The sequence below is a fragment of the Caenorhabditis remanei genome, chromosome I (genome assembly GCF_010183535.1).
Source record: "Caenorhabditis remanei strain PX506 chromosome I, whole genome shotgun sequence".
Classification (NCBI taxonomy): domain Eukaryota; kingdom Metazoa; phylum Nematoda; class Chromadorea; order Rhabditida; family Rhabditidae; genus Caenorhabditis; species Caenorhabditis remanei.
The window spans coordinates 4,242,564-4,261,757 of NC_071328.1; the positions used below are offsets into that span (position 1 = coordinate 4,242,564).

The following is a 19,194-nucleotide window of genomic DNA, read 5'->3' on the forward strand; positions in this document are numbered from 1 at the left end:
TAGAGGCCAAATAAAAAATGCGTTTTATGGTCACATGCCCCGCATTTTTCATCTGTTTTCCTGTGCAATGACGGGGGGGAAAAAGGGAGCGATGGACGAGAATCGCAGCATAACACACCGTTGGTCGACGACGTCGTCGACGCTGCTTTTTTTTTGGGAATGAATTTGTCAGATGTCGGCTCCGTCTTTTGAAGTTTTATAGATCGTACGTGATAGAAACATCTGATATGTCATGTTGATACAGTTTTATTACTGTATTTTTCAAAAATTATGACTTTTTAAGTCATCAAAATCTTCTGACTTCATTTTTTCTAAATTCGAAAGATCAACTCCGTTTATTTCATCAATTTTTGCAATTGCGTATATAAATTCCGGAATGAAAACGTTCCTAGGTAATATCATAAAACGAGGCGTAGAGAGCAGAGCAAACATAAATAATTTCCACATCACCAGCAAACTGATAATAATTAACAAGATTGTCCTCCCGGGAAATAGTTGAATCTCTGCCGTCTTATCAGACTATTCTTGTATAAACGAAGCACTCAAGTGCTATCAGAAAAACGGAGAGAGAGAGAACATAATAATGCATTTTTCCATTTTCCGGCATGATGATGATGATTGAGAGCAAGGAGTGAGTAGAGCAGAAGAGTAGGTCATAAGACCCATTTCTCTCACTCACGTCCATTTCCAGTGGCTCCTTTTGCTTCAAGTTCAAGTGTGCCATGGGTCCATTAACCCCGACTCCTCTTGTGGACACGACCCCATTTTCTTCCCGGGGGTTTCTATTTTAGCCTCTTCTTTCTCGCCCTCTTCGATCAAATTTCGTCTTGTTTACACCCTGCTCCTCCCCCGCCACGTTGTTGTGTTGTCCTCCTGGGGCCACACACACTTTCAAACATTTTCGGACCTCAAGATCCCTTAGAGTTTGTCTGTCATTGCTCTTTTTTCCCCCGTTTCCGGATTCTTTTTTTTTTCGAAAAAAAAGAAAAAGAGGGAAAGGAGGAAGGTCAAAAGCGTGTAGTTTGAAGTTGATCATTGTGCGAGATAGTGGAGGTTTTATGTGGAAGTGGGAACCTTTTGATTTATGTTTCTTTTTTCGAAAAAAAAATACTTCGAACTTTCTTTTTTTTTTCAAAAATCATTATCCTTCCAATGTTTCTTCCTTGAGTTTGTCTTCTTATCACACCTTTTCTCCCTCTTCTTCTTCCAACACTTTTTATGTGTTTTCTGTCAACGTGGCCGTAGTTCGAATCGTCGTCGTCTTCCGTAGTTTTGCATGCGTCATCGAGCACTGCCAGAAACCGAAGAGAGATAGATTGATGCAAGGACACGGCGCCGAAAGTGGCGCTTATTAGTAATTCTGGTGTATGCATGTATGTATGTATTTCTGTGTATCAAGTACTCGTAGAAATGTGTTGGCTGAAGGAAAGGAAGAGAGGAGTCTCCTCTTTGAATATCCATTTCACATCAACCATCTCCCATTTTTCACACTTTTCGAACTCTCTTGAAATGGAATTCTTCCTTCCTTCCTTCCATTTTTTCCTCCACAAGATACATTACATTCAAAGTGTCAAGTTCTTTCCATATGAGACTCTAGCTTTCTTATAGATTCTGACGACACCTGATTTACAGTTAGACCTGACTAGGGAAGGCCTCCGAGTGACCGTGGAGTTATAGGACGTGACTTATATCATTGGGAAGCTGAGAAAACGCTGAATTCAATTATATATTCAGTTTTTGCCCTCGAGGTCCTTGTATTCGAGAAAACGAGGTCCAGGTTTCGACCCGTGGTAAGTGATTACCTTACCTACAAAAAATGTCAAAAAATGTCCAAACTTTGACCACATTTTTCTCGAATACCGGGCCTCGAGGGCAATAACTGTATATATATATATTTGGAATCAGCGTGATTTCTGCTTTCTAATAATATAGGCCACATCCTACAACTCTCCGGTCACTTGGAGGCCTTCCCTAGTGAGAGCGATTCTATTGTGAAACCGAAATAATTCAATCGTCACAACTTGACAATATTTGCTCGTCGAGCGTCATTAAGGTGTTGATGATAAGGAGTTGAAGACAAAAAGCAAGTCAAATCACTTTTCGAACTGACTGAAACATGGGGAGTATGACCTACAGTTTCTATTTATACTTCTATTCATGAAATTTCTTTCCAAACTTCCCTTGAACCACGTTCCGAAGTTTCTTTCTTGGAAAACTCTAGATTAGAACATCTTGATACTAATACCAGTTATGATACTGTAGATTTCGTTGGTAGATCTAGGATCTAAGATAAAAATCTAGATCCAGATCCGAATCCATGAATTCCCTTGATCTAGACAATGAAAAACCACCCGGCTTTCAAAAAACCGTCGTTCCCGCTTCCTGATATCTTCATGAAACTGTTCTGCGTCTCGTCGTCTTCAATGATTTTTCCTCGATGCACTCATCCGCCGTCACTCACAACACTCACTCACGCACGCATACGCCATCATCGATTTGTAGGCTTTCATGAGCGGAGAGACGGACGACAGTGAGACGGCAGCTAGCGGGCGCGTCTGACGGCGCCGTTTAGTGCATATAACATGCTCCTCATCATATTCCTCCTCTCCATATCAATTCAGGGCGCCTCCTCCTCCCCTTTTTTCGCCCCTTCCTTTTTCTTTTTTTCACCCCTCGCCTCCTCTCCTCGTTTATTTTTTATTATTCATTCACTTATCTCTTTTCTCTTCTTATATAACGTCTTCTTATCATTCATCATCTCTAAAAAACAGCTCCATTTTCAGCCGATATACTTAGAAGACGAATAAGCACAAACCATGGGAATCAAGGGTTCCAAGCCGAAACTATCCAAGGAGGATTTGGAGTTTTTGAAGAAGAACACAAATTTCACTGAGGAACAGATCAAGGAGTGGTATAAAGGATTTGTGGTATGTTTCTTTGAATTTTTCAATTTTCAAAAAAAAAAATCCATTTCTTTCAGCAAGACTGTCCTAAAGGCCATCTCACCAAGGAGCAATTCATAAAAGTTTACAAAGATTTCTTCCCGTCAGGTTCAGCAGAAGGGTTCTGTGAGCACGTATTCCGCACATTCGATACAGACAATTCGGGTTTTATCGATTTCAAAGAGTTTTTATTGGCAATTAATGTGACGAGTTCCGGAACGCCTGAGCAAAAATTGGAATGGGCATTCCGTATGTATGATATTGATGGAAACGGAACGATAGACGAGAAAGAGATGATCAAGATTATCGAGGTAAGTCTTTCATTTCTCAAAAATCTTTTTTTCCAAAATCTTTCCAAAAAATCATCTCTTTAGGCCATCTACGAAATGCTCGGCCCAGAAGTGACCAAATCTGCCGACGATTCACCAAGAAAGAGGGCTAAGATGATCTTCGAGAAAATGGATGTGAACAACGATAAGGAATTGACACTGAAAGAATTCGTTGACGGCTGTCTTGCTGATAAGGAACTCTTCCAGATTTTGACCAACGAAGTCAAGAAGTAAACGAACTTTCCAGTCATTCAGTCATCATTCTCTCTCTCCCATTCTAAACTTAAATTCTCTCACAATTCGCTGTGATTCCTTCCTGAAGTTCGTCCCCCTTCTTCCCCTCTCCCGCGAAGCATTCCAGCCTTCATCATAATCCCGGAAAGTTTATTTTCTCCTTGTCTCCTCCACACACACTTCGTTGCCATTTTTTGCTCCCTCCTCTTCGAAATATACTTATTACCAGCCTGTAGTAGTGTTTATTTTATTATATCGACAGCTTCTTCCTCCTCTTTTTTCTTCTTCTCATTCTAACCAACAGACACACAAAATAATCACTAATCCATTACTAGACGACGGATTAGAGTCTCCTCTTTGCCTTTCAAATCCTTCTATTCCATTTTTTCGTCTTCCAGTCGACTCCACCCAATATTATATTCCGATCGATAAGTGTGTACCTAGGTACCGTAACCCAAGTAGCTTTTTTTGCCTCCTCCTTCCACTTTCCCTAAACAGCTCGGTTCCCACACAAGCTCTTGCACTTTTCCAACCTAATTCCAATTATTATTATTATTTGAACTATTAAAATAAGAAAATAATATAAGTTGTATGCGGTAAATTATTTTTTTTGTCTCCATTTGTCTTCTTGTCTCTTTTTTGTCTCCTTCCATTCTCTCCTTGTCTCACCTCTTGCGCCCTTCACCCAACTTTTTTTGACTTCATTTGTCCCTCCATATATAATTTCATATAAAAAATCTGTAAATTCTAAATTTCACAATCCAGCAAAAAATCCCGAAGAAGACGAGCCCGTGGTAACCTATTTGCCGAGTCTCAAATGGCCACATAGGTAATTCAATCCAATTTTCCCCTGTGGGAGGATACTCGCTTCACGTCCGCGTGTGCTCATCATCGTCCTTCAAATCCGATTACGTGGTTCGGGACAGACGAAGCGAAGCTTCACATGATGAACCGTTTTGTATTTCTCTTTCGAAACACATACGAAGAAGGGCACAAGGACCGATTTGTCAGTGTGAGGAGGGTTTTCTCTCCTTATTGATACCAAACAAGTGCCAACATCATAAATACCGAATGCGGAGAGACTCTCTTTCTCTTCCCTCGCCTCGACGCGTTGTGGTCGTTCATGTTTCATTTATCAGCTTCAGTTTCCACTTTTCTGTTGCTTCTTGCTTCGAAAGACCTACACCATCACATGTTGTGAAGACGGAAATAGGAATTTCGAAGGAAGGTGACACAGTGGAAACTTGTGATAATTGATAAGGGGAGCCAAGGAACGGAGAGCATGAAATCAACAGAAATATTGCTGATTGATCATTTGTTTCAACAGCGGATAAATAATTTCAGGATAGTTTTTCGGAAAAGTTGAATACTATACAGTTTTCAGATGGAGTAGGCCAGAAAACGAGAACTAGATCATAGACCAACTCTGAATATTTAAGAAACTAAGTCATTTTTCAAGGGGATTTCGGTAGAGCGTAGTTGTAAGAACTATACCGAGCTGATAAACAGACTATTGAGCACCTACTCTAACAGGGAATGGATTTTCAGACCCGAATCGACGAACTCGTTAAAGCTTTCAGATTCCTCAGATTTTCGCCCAACAATCCGTTCGAATGACGTGTCAACGCAGTCATTTCTCCATCGAGTACTCATTAGAATTTCCGAAAGAGCCTAAACGAATGTGGGATTCGATTCATCATCATCCTCATTTCACCCACATCCATCTACAGTATACCAATGTCATTATTGTCGTTCCACATCACCATTATCTTGCTCCCAAAGAGATTCGCCATTACATCATTCCCCGACAAAAGCCGATTCGCCTCGTAAATCACCACCCCGTTCCATCGATAATTGTCCATTTTTATGGTGGTTCGTCTCGAGAAAAAGAGAAAAAACGTAACGTTTTGTCTGTCTTATGATGATGGCATGACGGGAACCCTAGTCCGGAATGATGCATTAATCTCGTCACCATCATGCTACTTCTGGAGACCCCGGACCATTAAACGCCTCCTTTTCGGGTCCTTCTTCTTCTTCTTCTTTTTTCTTCATCTTTTTCCGTCGTCTTTTCCGGTTCGCCATCTCTATCCCCGACGTCTTTCTCGAGGGACCCATCAAAAATGGTTTCTTTTTTTCGAAAGGGGGAGAAGAAAAGAAGAAGAAGAAGACGCGAAACACTGGAGAAGCACAATCTGGGATACCCGAAGATGAGACAACGAAGGGGGATGGAATATGTGGGTGGAAATGTATTCTCAAATATTGAACAGCCGGCTGACAGAGAGTCCTTCGGGGGGTAAAGATGGTAAACATTTAGGAACAGAAAACATATTGTTAGTCTAGGCGAAATCGGTGAAAACTAAAAAACAGAATTGCGGAAGGAAGGGATTTCAGAAGTCACGGTCTCCCACACTGCGAAAACGAACTGAAAGAAACTTGAAGCCAATTTTTTCACGTTTTAATTCTATTCTTCTATTTTTTGCACTGAAAATGCAGTATTTTAAGGTTTTCAGACGTCGTCGCAATGGATGAAAAAAATTCTCATCCATCAGAATTGTGTAAAATTAAATTCTCTACCTAATGAGCCAAAAAACATAAATTTTGGTAAGAAATTGACATTTTTGATACAGCAAAACCGATTTTCGGAAAAAAATTTGGGAAAAAAATATTGGCTGAATTGGCTGAAATTCGTACTTTTCCGAAAATCGGTTTTTCTGTATCAAAAAAGTCAATTTCAGACCAAAATTCATGTTTCCCGGCTCATAAGATAGATAAGTTTATTTTCTGCAATTCTAATGGATGGGACCTTTTTTCATCCATTGCGACGTCTGAAAACCTAAAAATACTGCATTTTCTATACAAAAAAGTAAAAGAATTGAATTAAAACGTGAAAAAATCGGATTCACGTTTCTTGCAGTTCTTTGTTCGCTCTGTTGGAGACAGTGGAAGTGTCGATTTACGGGGAAGCTTTGCCACGTGGCATGCCTTCTGCCTACTAAAATATTAAAAATTCGTCAAAACATCGTGCTCTTTCCGTTGTCTCCTCCATTGTTTATTCGCCACCTATTCTACACACCTTTTCACTCTTTTTACCGACTTGTCGCCACCACCAACACGTCTTTTGTCCGCTTCAACGCGTCCCAAATCAAATTTTTCGGCCGACCGACGAGCTTCTGTGGGGACCACGTCTACACACACAGGCATACATTTTGGGGCTCTTTCTCTTCAAGTATATTTCCGTAAGAGGGATCACAAACCTGCTTTTCGGCTGCTTTCGGTTGTCGTCGGATTCGGTGGCTCGTCGGCTCGCTTCATCCTAATCCAATCTAGCGCGCCTCTGTCAAGGATTCTTCTCGTTTTTTTTTGTCCACTTGACATGAAAGGTACATGATGCGACTGACAACAACCATCATCATAAGGAAAAAAGATGAGAAAATATGAGGGGACCTTTTATTTGAAAAGCGGGGAAAGAGATAGAGAGAGAATAAAAAATAAATAGCACTTTTCCTTTTGGCCATCATCTGATCTCATTGGAAATTGATGAAACGTGCAACCTGAAAAAACTGAACATTCGCTTACCTTTTCACAACACTATGAATCATATCTTCTCGTTTATTGGAAACAATGATGAGATTCTGAATGGGTAAAAAATTGGGAAAAAAGAACAAGAAATAGCTGAACGAGGAGGAGTTACAGAGAAGTATTATAAATAAAAATCATAAAATCATGAATAGAATAAAATAAGCAATAACTGTTAGGGCAATCACTTCTTCGGAGGTCGTGGCTTCATGTCTTCAACACATTTGTGAATAACGATCTTTGATCCTGGTTGGGTATTTCCTTCGTGTCCCTGAAACAAAAATAGTTTGACAAATCAGAAAATTCAAAAACTTACTCGACTCCAGTCATATCCCAACGCGTAAACGAGGAAAGCTCCAGAACTGTGCACATCACAGCACGTCAATGGCATCGGGTGTGGTTCGGAAGTTTTCAGTTTCGTCCGCGCATCCTTATCCCACATCGAATAGCGACCGTCCGATCCGATTGTTACGAGTGTTCCGTGTTGTGGATGGAAGCAAATATCGTTTACAGCGTAAATCTCTTGATATCCATTGACAAGCTCAGCTGATCTGTGACATTTGAATGTGAAGTTGTCTTTTGGATTAGCAGCCTCAACGTATTGCACGGCAACACGTCCTTCGATAGATCCCAAAGCGAAACCAGCTGGCATTTGACTCGTTTTGTCTCTGAAGATCGAGATGCACCTGATTTGGAATTTCAGTTGGCTTTCGATATCCTTTACTTCCGTCGGCCCATTTTCCAGGTTATAAACTTTGATTCTCTTGTTAGCCAGTGCCACGACAGCCATTGGATACATCACATCAGCTGCGTAAACTCTTTCTGGTAATGAGACTGAAGCCATTTGCGTTTGATTTGGAAGATTTTTCATATCCCAGAATCGAAGTGTCTTGTCAAATGATCCAGTCATCAAGCACTGATAGTTGTTTCCATTAATCCAATGACATGTCTTCACTGGTCCATCGTGTGTTCCGACAACTGCTACTTGATTGGAAGCAAGATCCCAAAGTCGTGCTTCTTTGTCTGCACAAGCCATAAAGATCTTCGAACTGTCTTCAATCCAGCAAATATCCAGAATTGGTGCGGGAATGTTCTGTTGAGCCTTTCCTTCGAATGTGTTCGCCTCGTTCAGCATCCATACACGGATCGTCTGAAAAAATTTCAACATTTTGAAGATTACAATTTGAAAGTTAACTTACACCGTCCCATGCTCCGCATGCAATCATTGGTTTGTCTTGTGGTTGAGGGCTGAATTTGATTACTTGAATTGTGTCTTCTGGTGCTCCTTCTACCTGAAAACAGCGAGAAAGTTATGAAACTGCTGAAATGAATTCTGTAACAAACCAGGAAGTCTTGATCTTGTGTGTTATTGGCGGTTGTGCTGGCTGTTGTCGACATGCTTGTTCCTCCGCCGAACAGTGACTTGTTTCCGAAGCTCGATGATCCGAACATTCTGAAAGATAGAGAGAATTAGAAAGTCGGCAGCTAGTAGAAGTAATTCAGCGTCGAGAACAACGGTATTCGAAACAAGAAAAAAATAACGAAGATGAAAGCGAACGATACATTTTTCGGAAACGAGATGCAATAAAGTGGGCAATATATAGCAAAAATATCACAGGCGAGTAGAAAAAACAGGGAATGTTTGTGAGAGAAGTAACAATTCCTTGAAAATTTAGGAATGATAATAATAGAAAACTGCGGCGGCGACAACGGCGACTCCGACTGCTGCTGGAACTTGCCAGCCCATCGACTCAGAGCAGGGAATCCATTGCCACAGTTTTCGTCGGTTTTCTGCCTGACGGCTCTTTTGTTGCATTCGCTCGATTTCGGCGCGTCTGGAATTCAAAACATTTAAACTGTGTGAAGTAATAGCTTCAAATCAATATTCGAATCATAATGAAACTCTCTCTTTTCAACCTTGCCACAAAACAATAGAAAAAACAACAACGAGAATTCTTATTTTTAAGGAAAAACCTTAATACTTCATGTTTTTGGAGCTTTTAACATATTTTAAATGAATAATTAAAGTACTAACCTTGCCTCGTTTGTCATTCTGCTGAAAATCGATGATTCGAAGCTTCGAAAAAGGAAAAATCGAAACGAAAAGCAGTGAAATTCATGCGAAAAAATTGCAAATTTGAACTGTTTCATTGGCGCGCACTTGCATACCCACTCTTTCAACACAAAAATTATTTTTTTCGAAGGTATTTCTCATAGTTTCTGATTGAAAAAGTCATAGGAAACTATAAAATTTAAATGTTCATTTTTCAGAAAATGTTTCAGAAGATGTCAATAATCAACACTAAAAATATATCAATGGAATAAGATGTTTTATTTGAATTAAAAGAAGCAAAAACTGGTTTAACAATATTTCGAATTATTCTAGGTTAAGAAATCGGTATTTTTTCCACCGGAGTTGAAAAATTCAGAAGATTTCGATTAATTATCGATAATATACGGACGGTATTTTGTAGAGTTCTGAAATGAAAAAAGGTTTGTAATCTGTCGTTTCACTACAGACAAACTACAGAAGCAAGTCCAGTTTCCTGAAATCTCGCAGCAGCTTGTCTCATTCCAATAAAACGGTCTCTCTCTTTTTCATTAACAAGCCAACGATCTGTTTTGATGAATCTCTCAGCATCCTCTGTAATCTCGGGGTCGACACGTGGAATTGTGATAGCATGATGCTCCAAATGTGATTTAAGTGCATGAAGTTCCGGATGACGTTGAAGAATGAAACGAATCATATAATCATAGATAAAAGATATATCTTTGAAGGATTTCAGCTCGAACATTCTCTGCTTTTGCAATTTAATCAACATATACTCAATTGAGTAGTGCCCTTTGATTCCCTTCTCAATCATCTCAACGAGTACATCCATCACAATAAATACTGTTGAACGAGGATTCCCAGAATAACATTGAATGATTGCAGCTTTAGATGGTGTAATTTCAGATTGTTTTCTGTTGAAGAATGAAGTAGAAACTGTAGGAATTGGGCTATTGAGTGTTTCATTTTCTGAAAAACGAAAATGTTAAAAACTGAAGACTCCTCCCTTTCGAACCTTTCAGAACTTTATGAAAATCCAACATCGGATCAAGATTTGCCGTCTCCAAGTCACTCCAAAACCAATAGTGATAATGGCGAAACTTGTGAACTTCTTTTGATTTCAGAGATATCAGCTCCATGTCTCGAACTATATAATGTCGATGAATTTCCAGATTTTTACATCGAACTGTGAAATCTCCAAACGTTAATTGTGCATCTATCTTCTCCGGATAAATCGTGTTAATCGACCAGATTTCAGATAGTGATTTCAGTAAAACAATGCCAGGAACTCGTTGCTCATAAACCATTTGCCAGTAGTAGCGGATTTCATTAAATGCAATTTCACTTGTCATTATGTACTGTCGATTGATTTTCGGAAATTTCACATAGGATGCATTGATATATCCATGGGGGTTTTCTTCGGTGCTACTGAGAATCACACGGTTATGTTCAACTGGAATATCATAAAATTCATAAAATGGCTGAAACTCGCACAACTAACTCACATGGAACACACTTCGATGTTACGTTTCTTTCCTTTTGCTTGTTTTCTTCCTGATCGAACCAATATTTGGAGAATGTGGCAAGAGCATAGATAACCTGGAAATGAAATAGTTCACAACTTTTCTTTTTTAGACTCACCGAAAGAACTTTCTCCCAGATTTCATTTCTGTCGAGCAAGATCTTTTTCTCGTAGAGTCTTTTGAAGACCTCCTCGTCTCCTTTGATTTTCTTCAGTTTGGTAAAGAAATCGAACATTATTTAAAAAAAAAAGAAGGATCCAAGAGGAAGATGACCGTATTTATAAGACTGTTGTTTATGTTATTGAAGACTTTTCGATGGGATACTGTAGTTATTCTGTCTGTTCGGCGTTAATTGAATCAGAAATAAGAATGAAAAACAGTAAGTGCTGGCTACTGTATCCCGACGTCTTCTGTTTTGGATCATGAAGTCTATTTAGCAAAATATTATTCATTTCAATAATAAATCTGTCTGTCAATTAGGTTTTCTATTTTTCTGTTTTCTCTTTTTCTACAAACAGTGATTACTACAAACAGTGATGATTTCAGAATTCTGAAGAATAGATACTTCTCTGCGTCTCCTCTATTCGAACTTTCTCTCACAAGTACTAATGACGTCATCCACGCGAGGTACTGTAGTTGGGTCTCGACACGACAAATCCTCAGATATGCTCCTTTCTCTGCGTCTCCACAAAATCAACACTGTCTCGCTGGTTTTATCATTTCTTGAAAATTCTTTGAGTTTTTAAGCATGTGATCAGTAGCCGTAGTTTTGGAGCTTTTGCTCTCCGATTTTAATTAATGCGAGATGAAAATCAACTCATTTGATTTACCTATTAATTTCAGTACTTGCCGATTCTCAATTTACCGCCCGTTTTTACGGCGGGAAAATAAAAATGTTTCTGTTAGATTTTAAAAATCTAGACTAGATTTTTAAATGAATACGTTCGCATATAATGTGTCTTCCAAAACAATCTATGTTTCGCAATTTTGTTTGACAATTTTGTTTGAAAATTTTCCCTGACATTTCGTAATTTTGAGCCGAACTTTTCACTATTTTCAATTGTTTTCTTATCACACGAATTTGCTTGAACAGCCATTTGAAAAATATTGTTTTCCTCAGTTTTGTGTAAATACAATCGCGCTCTCTCGCAGTGTGACTTTCGGCGGGTGGCATTTTATTTCAAAGTGTCAACTGTTTACCGCAAAACTTTCCTTTTGTTCCATTTTCTCTCTTATAATCGTTATCCTTATCAATTAAAATTTATTACAGAATGGGTCGCCTTGGCGAAACCAAAGAAACAATCGATATCGAGGCGGAGACGTCGACAGTGGGACTCTATGACGTGTGCACCGTTGCGCGTATCGCTCCTCGTAAGACTTCAAGAATCCAACTGTGTTAGAATACTAATATTGTTACAGTTTTGAATGAAGTTCCAGTCGACAAAGCTTCGCCGGAGTGGAAACTCAAACCGAAAAGCAACGAACGCTTCCTCGTTCTTGCGTCGTGTTCCGATCTAGCTGTCTTCACTCTCGGAGAGAAGACGGATTACTCTTTCAATACTGGGCTCGAAGGTAAGATCACGGATGTCGAAATTTAGAAAATAAAAACTTTTACTATTCAGGAACTATCACCGACTTCGAAATCCTCGGAAGTTCTGCATTTATGGTTGGGATTATCGAGAAACGACGCATCGTTATTCTGTCGTTGGAAAAACAAGAACTCTACTTCAATGAGCCGGCTCCGCATGATATCGACTTTGTATTCTGCAATCCAACACCAACAGTTTGCTACCTGACATTCGGAAGCCGTACTGGCGACTGGCACACTGTTATGCTGCAAGGTGACGTGGCTGCATCGAAGGAGAACAATCGAGTAGAGAACTGGCAGAGAGATCAGATTCAGGAATACTTCCAACAAGCGATTCAAAAAACTACTACAAAAACGATGAGAATGGAAGATGTGTCCGGAGACATCACATCGATTTCTACTGGTCCTCTACAATCATTCGCTTCAATCCACAAGCAACAAGGTCTCTCATGGTGTGGATTAGCTGAATCTCAGTTCTCAGTCATTGGAAGAGAGAAACAATTCGTTCGTGTTCGTGATGGTGGTCGATTCTCTCTCCACCTTGACACTGATGGATGGATTCATGTCTTCGATCCGTTGACATTCTCCTTCTGGCACGAGTTCGACGTCAAAATGACACCTGACGACATAATTCTTGATTTTGTTGTGATTGATAAGAACGAGACAGAAGTGCCAAAACTGTTTGCTATCATCACATCATCCGGCGGTGAAGGTTCAGAAGTAAATAACTGTTTTGTAGTAATCGTCTTTATTCATTCTCTTCTTTCAGATGATCATTTACGATCGCACAAAACACGAGAACTGTTTCTCGCTGCCGTCTGCTATATCTACGACACTTTTTGCCTATGGAGGTAGTGATCGTGTCCTCATGGCTGTCGAGGAGCTTGATAATTGTGCGGAAGGAAGTATGGAGAAAAGTCGAATTGTTGTTCGCCAAGTTTCTCAATCACGCCCGGAGATGCGTTTTGAGTCACTTCTCAAAAACAATAGATTCGATGAGGCGGAAAAGTTTGCCAAAACTTTCAAGCTAGACGTTCAAAAAGTATACAAAGCTCATGTGACTTATTTGATGGATACATGCGACGAAGAAGAAGAATCTTTCAAAATATTATTGGAAACGATTGAGAAAATTCAAGATCACAACATGGTCGCTGAGACATACTTCACTTTAGTTGGAATGAGCCGTCGTTGCGATCGTATTCGAACTTATTTGACTTACGCGAAGAAAAAAAGAATAAGTGATATGGATGTGCTCAAAATGATAGAATCCCTCTGCTACACGTGGGCAACTTATCGAATCATCGTAGGTCCAGTAGGAAATGAAGTCGGTTCTCAAATTAGAGAGGACATTTGGGACTTGTTCGTCGAAGCGTTGCACGATGGAAATCCATGGATTGAGATGTATAACGAGTTCATCCTGTCAGCTCAATTTACGGTGTGATCTGAAAGCGTTCACAAGTAATTATTCCCTATATTTCAGCAAGCTAGAGTCATTTTTAGTCGTCATGGGCAAATGATAATTGATCATTTGTGCGCGGATGACGATGAGGCAGCTTCTCGTTTGGATGCTCTTTTCCGTATGTTCATTGATGCTATCTCTGCAGACATCAAGAACTGGAGTAATGTGATTGAGCATGTCACTATGGATATTTTACCTGCATGTCTCTCTATCGCGGAGAAGGTAGTTATTTTCATCTCTATCTGTTCTCAATATTCATTTTCAGCTTGTTCCATGTCTTGAAAATCTCATAACTACACTCATTCCACTCCTCGAGTATCGTGATTCGACAAATTGGCCCGATAATGCAATCAAGGCTGCCAGCAGTTACGATACAATGACTAAACTACTCGTGAGCAATGGAAATACTCCTGTTAGCCAATCGCTTCTACTTTATGGGGGAAGCAAACTGAGCTCGTCATCTTTAGGAGGAAGTTCATCAATGTCTCGAGTGAAGAAAATGTACTACGATTTGATCGAGTTGAAACGTCTGAAAGAAGTCTTCGAGTGCTCTATTAGCTTTTCGGTCTTCCAAACTCTGCCATCCGAGGGAATCTGTCACAAAATTCTTCAAAACGCTCTCACAAATCCAAACACAACTCATGCGAAAATTGAGAAATTTGTGGTACCATTCATGGAAGAACGTCATCTGGATCAAGAGCAAACTATTGTGAATTACATTCAGATGATGTCGGGCGCTGCAGTTTCTAAGGCGAATGCGTTTGGATGGGAGAAGCAATGCGTGCAGTTGTGTGCAAGTTTGAAAGATGAATCTCGTCGCTGTTGCTCGATTATCTCAATTGCTTCCACTGCAAAATTGCCATGGCCAGTCGAGCTGAATGAAGCCGTCGATAAAATCCTTGCAAGTCGCACACTCTTGAGATCGGAGATCGAAGAGATGGAAATGGTGTGCAAACGGACAGATCTCTACAAAATGCTCTCTTCGTACGGATACAGTCGTCACGACATCGAATTGTTGACGCTCGTTGACTCCAGCATGGATATCATCATGACTATTCGTTGTATGCTAGCACAACGAGAGAAGCCATCTCGATTCGTTGATGTTATTAAGCTCATCCAGTTGCTGAAGGCTATGCTCAATCACAGAGAAACGCGTAGCGTGAAAATCGAATATGTTCAATCATTTGCTGTCATTCACATGATGTATCATGAAGATGTTACGACTTCAATCATCAACTACATTGACAGTCTCGGAGAACGTGAACGTGTCAAAACGATATCTTTGATTTTCTCATTCATTGAGCGCGTGGCTGATACTCCTGCAAGTGGTGTGAATATTCTCGAAAGAGAAAAGATGCTGGGAGTTGGAGAAGGTCTTCTCTCATACTACGTGTGCCGAGACAACGATTACAACGATCCAGAGAGACGCTTGAAAGATAATCTTGTTTTACTCCGAGAAGTTCAGAAGAACGAAGCGAAAGCTGTTCTATTGTCAGATTTCCAAGATGAGCACTGGCGAGGACAGTTTCTTGAAAAACTTCTTGAATCAGAAAGTTCGCTGAGAGTGGTAATGACGAATGACAAGAGAATTTTAAATGAAATGTATTTTATAGAAACTGAACAACTGCAGCTACATGGGAATTCCAATTGAAAATCTGATTGAGATGTTGCTCAGAAAAGCGTTTGAAGATAACGATATTGATCAGATCGTTGACAGTATAACTAATTACACAGAATTTATCACTCCATGGACAGAAACAACTAGAGATATGCTGGATCCAATTGTACAGACACTCAGTTGGATTACATTCCGACTTCCAGAACTTCTACCTACTGAAACTGAAGTGGTTCGGGCCGATTATGTAAGAAATAACAATTTTTGCAAACAAATTCGGTATACTCTTTCAGATCGCCTTCACGATCAAGCGTCTTGGCCGTGTGGTTCGAGAGACAATACGTCGTTTTCCATTCGACGTTATCAGTGACGATTTGCATTTTCTTCTCCAATTAGAAGCGTTCTTCAATCTCGGAGAACACATCATTAATCAATCGCTTCGTGGACAAGAAAATGAGAATGAGTCACAAGATGCTTTCCGATCCGAAGATCCTTCCTTCCTCCCGGCTACTGCTTCGATTTCATCGACTGATAACTATACCACGTCGAAGTTGCGAATTTTCGATTTCAAACGGCCACTCGGAACATACGATTTCTCTTGCGAACCCGCGTTGTTCGAAGGAGTTCAAGGAGTTATTAATCTTGCCATGGTAGCTCCGTCTGTCGCACGTCCATACGGATCTGATATTACTAATGAAGACGCAAACGAATTCCGTGCGAATTGGGATCAGTTGAACATGTTCTTGGCTATGCATTCTCAAGACCTTCTTGATATCTCAGCCCGTGTGTTCGCTGGATCACTTGGTAAGTGTCAATCACGCTTTTTCAAACTATAATATTTACTTCAGAGTGTTGGTCGAAAGAATATCTACAAGGAATCGCTGAGATGGAAATGCCAGTGTTGAACGTGGTTGAACGAATGCTTCAACAAAAGAAATTTGATTTCTGGCACGCTGTCACACTTCTCGGTGGAATTCCTCTCGAACGACTCGATAGAGCTGTAACCGAACTTCAGAGAAGACCGGGTGTTCGCAGTTCTACCAAGGCAACCATTCAGTATCTTCAGCTTGCGTTTGTGATGAGTTTGCTGATCAGAAACAATGAAAAGATGCCAATAATCATAAGCGGCTACGAACAGAAGTATTTGGTAAAGAAACTCGCCGAGGAAGGTATTCGTGCCTCCATCAATGGAGATTTCGTCGAAAAAGTTATTCAACAAGCTGTCGAGTTGCGTCAACCACTACCACCGCTGCGACTTCATGAGTAAGTGCAATATACACGATATCGTTAGAGTTCAGTGTTTTTTCAGTTATGTCAAAAAGTATGTAGAGAAATTATCACGAAATAACAAGATGAAAGTGGGAGAATATATGGTTCGATATGCAACACTGCTCATTAGGAAAGCCTCTGCTGCAGGAAGATTGACAGACAACGAAGCTCGTCGAGATGAAATCGCGAAGTTCATAGAATTGGCAAGATTAGCATTGAGAGTGAGTTAATGTTTGGAGTGGAACAAAATTAGCATGTTCAAATTGTTTCAGTTGGCTGTGGAAGAAGAAGCTACATGCATCTGCAACTATCTTCATTGTCTACTGTATATCGTGTGCCCCTACAACTATGAGGTTCTTCAATTCATCGTGACTTCATTCGGACAATATGCTACAGAAGAATCAGAATTCGAAATGGAGAAGAACTTGAAATCGGTAAATATATGAAAGTTGTAGCACCGTTTGGCTACGATGTTATTTTCAGATCATGTCTTTCCTGTGGTCGTACCGACGAACCAATCATATCAGCAGTGCGGAGTCGATTTGGTTCACAAAGCGAGAAAGCACTCTGCTGAAAGGGGAGAAAGAATATGAAAAGTCAGGGAAATCCTTGGAACCGTTCGGTCACTCACTTCGACTCGCCCACGAGGACGATGGGAATAACATGTCTGACATGTCTGGATCTGAAGCATCGGACCAAGCGGATGCAATGGTTTACGAAAGAAACAGTGTCATCATCAGTGACATGCCAGCATTGGTGAGTGATTCTGAGTGATGCAAAGTTTAGTGGTTCGATTCTTCTTACAGGCGATGCAACATCTTCCGTTCCATGGCTTCTTACTACGAAAGAAAGAAGAAGTTACTCATGTTGTGTTGGGAATAGTGAATGGTGAACTGTCCATCTTCAACGTTCCAATTTGGCAAGCGTTCCTCCGCGAGGTTCAATGGCTTGCTCTTCATCTCTCACGATCACAGCTACTCTCTTCTGCCATTTTCACTCATGCCAACAAGTACGCGAAGTTCGGTAAAAGTTTACCAGAAGGAGAGCGCAATACTATTCATCACCTGCTCGATTCGGCTTCAAACCGTGCTGTCGTCGTTACAACAATTGCTCTTCTATTCAAGAACATCATTCTCAGTGATGTCAAAATCGAGCTTCTTCAAATGGGAGTAGATATTTCTTCTAGATGGACTCAGGATTTGGATGGTGATGAGCAGGAAGAGATGCAAGAACAAAGTGACCGATTGAAAGACGGAATCGCCAAGTTTTTCACTGAACTTGAACTCAAAAAGAACGGAATTTACAATGAGAAGACCGCTGATAACATTGAGAATGTTCAAGAGTTGTGCACATTGATTTATGATGAAATGATCCAATGGGATAATTCGACAGATGTCGCCAAAAAGTGTGAGGTTGTAGAGCGCATCGCCAAAGCGAACGGACTTGACTTGGTTTCTTTGCACGAAAAACTCGTTTTCGCTTGGGTTGAAGATCAAGAGTCATCGATTCCAATCAGCCACGTCGATATGAATGAATCAATCGGTGGTACCTCATTCACGGACCAGAAGGACGATTCAGATGACCAGAACGAGCTTCGTATTCCCCTTTTCGACACTGTACTCGACAAAATTGTGATTCTTTGTAAGAAATTAGACAAGAAACGTCTGTTGACGAGACTCGGAAACATTATCATGAGAGGAGGTCGGAAGGCGACAGGAGGATTCACAGCCGTCGTTCGTGCTGTTTGCATAATCCTTCGTTCTTTCACCGACACCGATGTTAATGAGTTCTCCCCGGGAGCTGATTTGGGCAATTTGTGGTGAGTATATCCATATAACTTCTGATTTTCCCTAATAATCATTTTGCAGCGCGATTCTGGAAATCCAACTGAACGAGCGTTTGTTCGATAAGGCGGAGATGAAATATGACGAGAAAACAGACAAGATTCAACTGATCAAAACTCTTCTTCAATGTCCATCTCGTACACAAACAATGACTGCTCTCATTGCTTGTCTCATCATTGATCATGATTTCAATGATCCGAAGAGTATTGATCAAGTGATGGCTCGTCTTCAAATCACGAAACAATGGAACACACTTCGTGCACTGCTCAACTACGTTCGCTCGAATAAAATGGATTCAATGATTCGCTCTTTCCCGTTGCTCTGGTTCCGTGTTTACGAGAATGCGATTTTCGAGTTGAACGGAAAGACAACTGTCAATCCAAATTGGAATCACGAACAGTGTGTGATGCTCCGTATGTGGACACTTTGGGCGATGAGTAGCAACGTAGAAGGAGGACGTCTTCCAAATATCGCTCGATTCCTTCGCGAGCTCAACTGTCCCGTCAGTGCATCAATCATGTCAGTTCTTTCCAGCTGGACTGTTGATGTGAGTTTTGCTAGAATATAATTAATGAATCCAATTTTCTCTTATTTCAGAAAATGGACGCCGTTGACATCAACAAAATGGATCCAACTCGCGACCTCTGCCTCGGATGGAATGTTAAAGAAGAACCAAAAAGTGCAAACGTTTCGATCGTCTAAATACACATTCTCCCATTCTTTTCCATTCGTTTTATCATGTAAACTAACAAATATCTCAACTAT

At 40.4% G+C, this 19,194-nt stretch overlaps 4 protein-coding genes across 4 annotated transcripts; 2 read left to right on the forward strand and 2 right to left on the reverse strand.

Moving 5' to 3' along the window:
- Positions 1-2,816: 2,816 nt before the first annotated feature.
- Positions 2,817-3,505, forward strand: GCK72_000657 (uncharacterized protein; the record flags this gene model as incomplete). The annotated part of the gene is made up of 3 exons (XM_003109223.2): positions 2,817-2,927; positions 2,981-3,253; positions 3,317-3,505. 3 exons carry the CDS (start codon positions 2,817-2,819, stop codon positions 3,503-3,505), a joined length of 573 nt encoding a protein of 190 aa, XP_003109271.1.
- A 3,760-nt stretch (positions 3,506-7,265) lies between these two features.
- On the reverse strand, positions 7,266-8,533 carry GCK72_000658 (uncharacterized protein; the record flags this gene model as incomplete). The annotated part of the gene is made up of 4 exons (XM_003109295.2): positions 7,266-7,352; positions 7,398-8,231; positions 8,281-8,373; positions 8,426-8,533. 4 exons carry the CDS (start codon positions 8,531-8,533, stop codon positions 7,266-7,268), a joined length of 1,122 nt encoding a protein of 373 aa, XP_003109343.2.
- A 1,061-nt stretch (positions 8,534-9,594) lies between these two features.
- GCK72_000659 (uncharacterized protein) lies at positions 9,595-10,889 on the reverse strand (the record flags this gene model as incomplete). The annotated part of the gene is made up of 4 exons (XM_003109141.2): positions 9,595-10,100; positions 10,147-10,584; positions 10,637-10,730; positions 10,773-10,889. The coding sequence occupies 4 exons, from the start codon at positions 10,887-10,889 to the stop codon at positions 9,595-9,597; spliced, it is 1,155 nt and encodes a 384-aa protein (XP_003109189.2).
- Positions 10,890-11,925: 1,036 nt separating this feature from the next.
- Positions 11,926-19,131, forward strand: GCK72_000660 (uncharacterized protein; the record flags this gene model as incomplete). Its single annotated transcript, XM_003109350.2, has 15 exons — positions 11,926-12,025; positions 12,074-12,226; positions 12,277-12,962; positions 13,012-13,677; positions 13,723-13,923; positions 13,967-15,268; positions 15,315-15,563; positions 15,610-16,120; positions 16,165-16,579; positions 16,626-16,806; positions 16,858-17,019; positions 17,069-17,341; positions 17,392-18,404; positions 18,454-18,976; positions 19,027-19,131. The coding sequence occupies 15 exons, from the start codon at positions 11,926-11,928 to the stop codon at positions 19,129-19,131; spliced, it is 6,540 nt and encodes a 2,179-aa protein (XP_003109398.2).
- Positions 19,132-19,194: the final 63 nt, after the last annotated feature.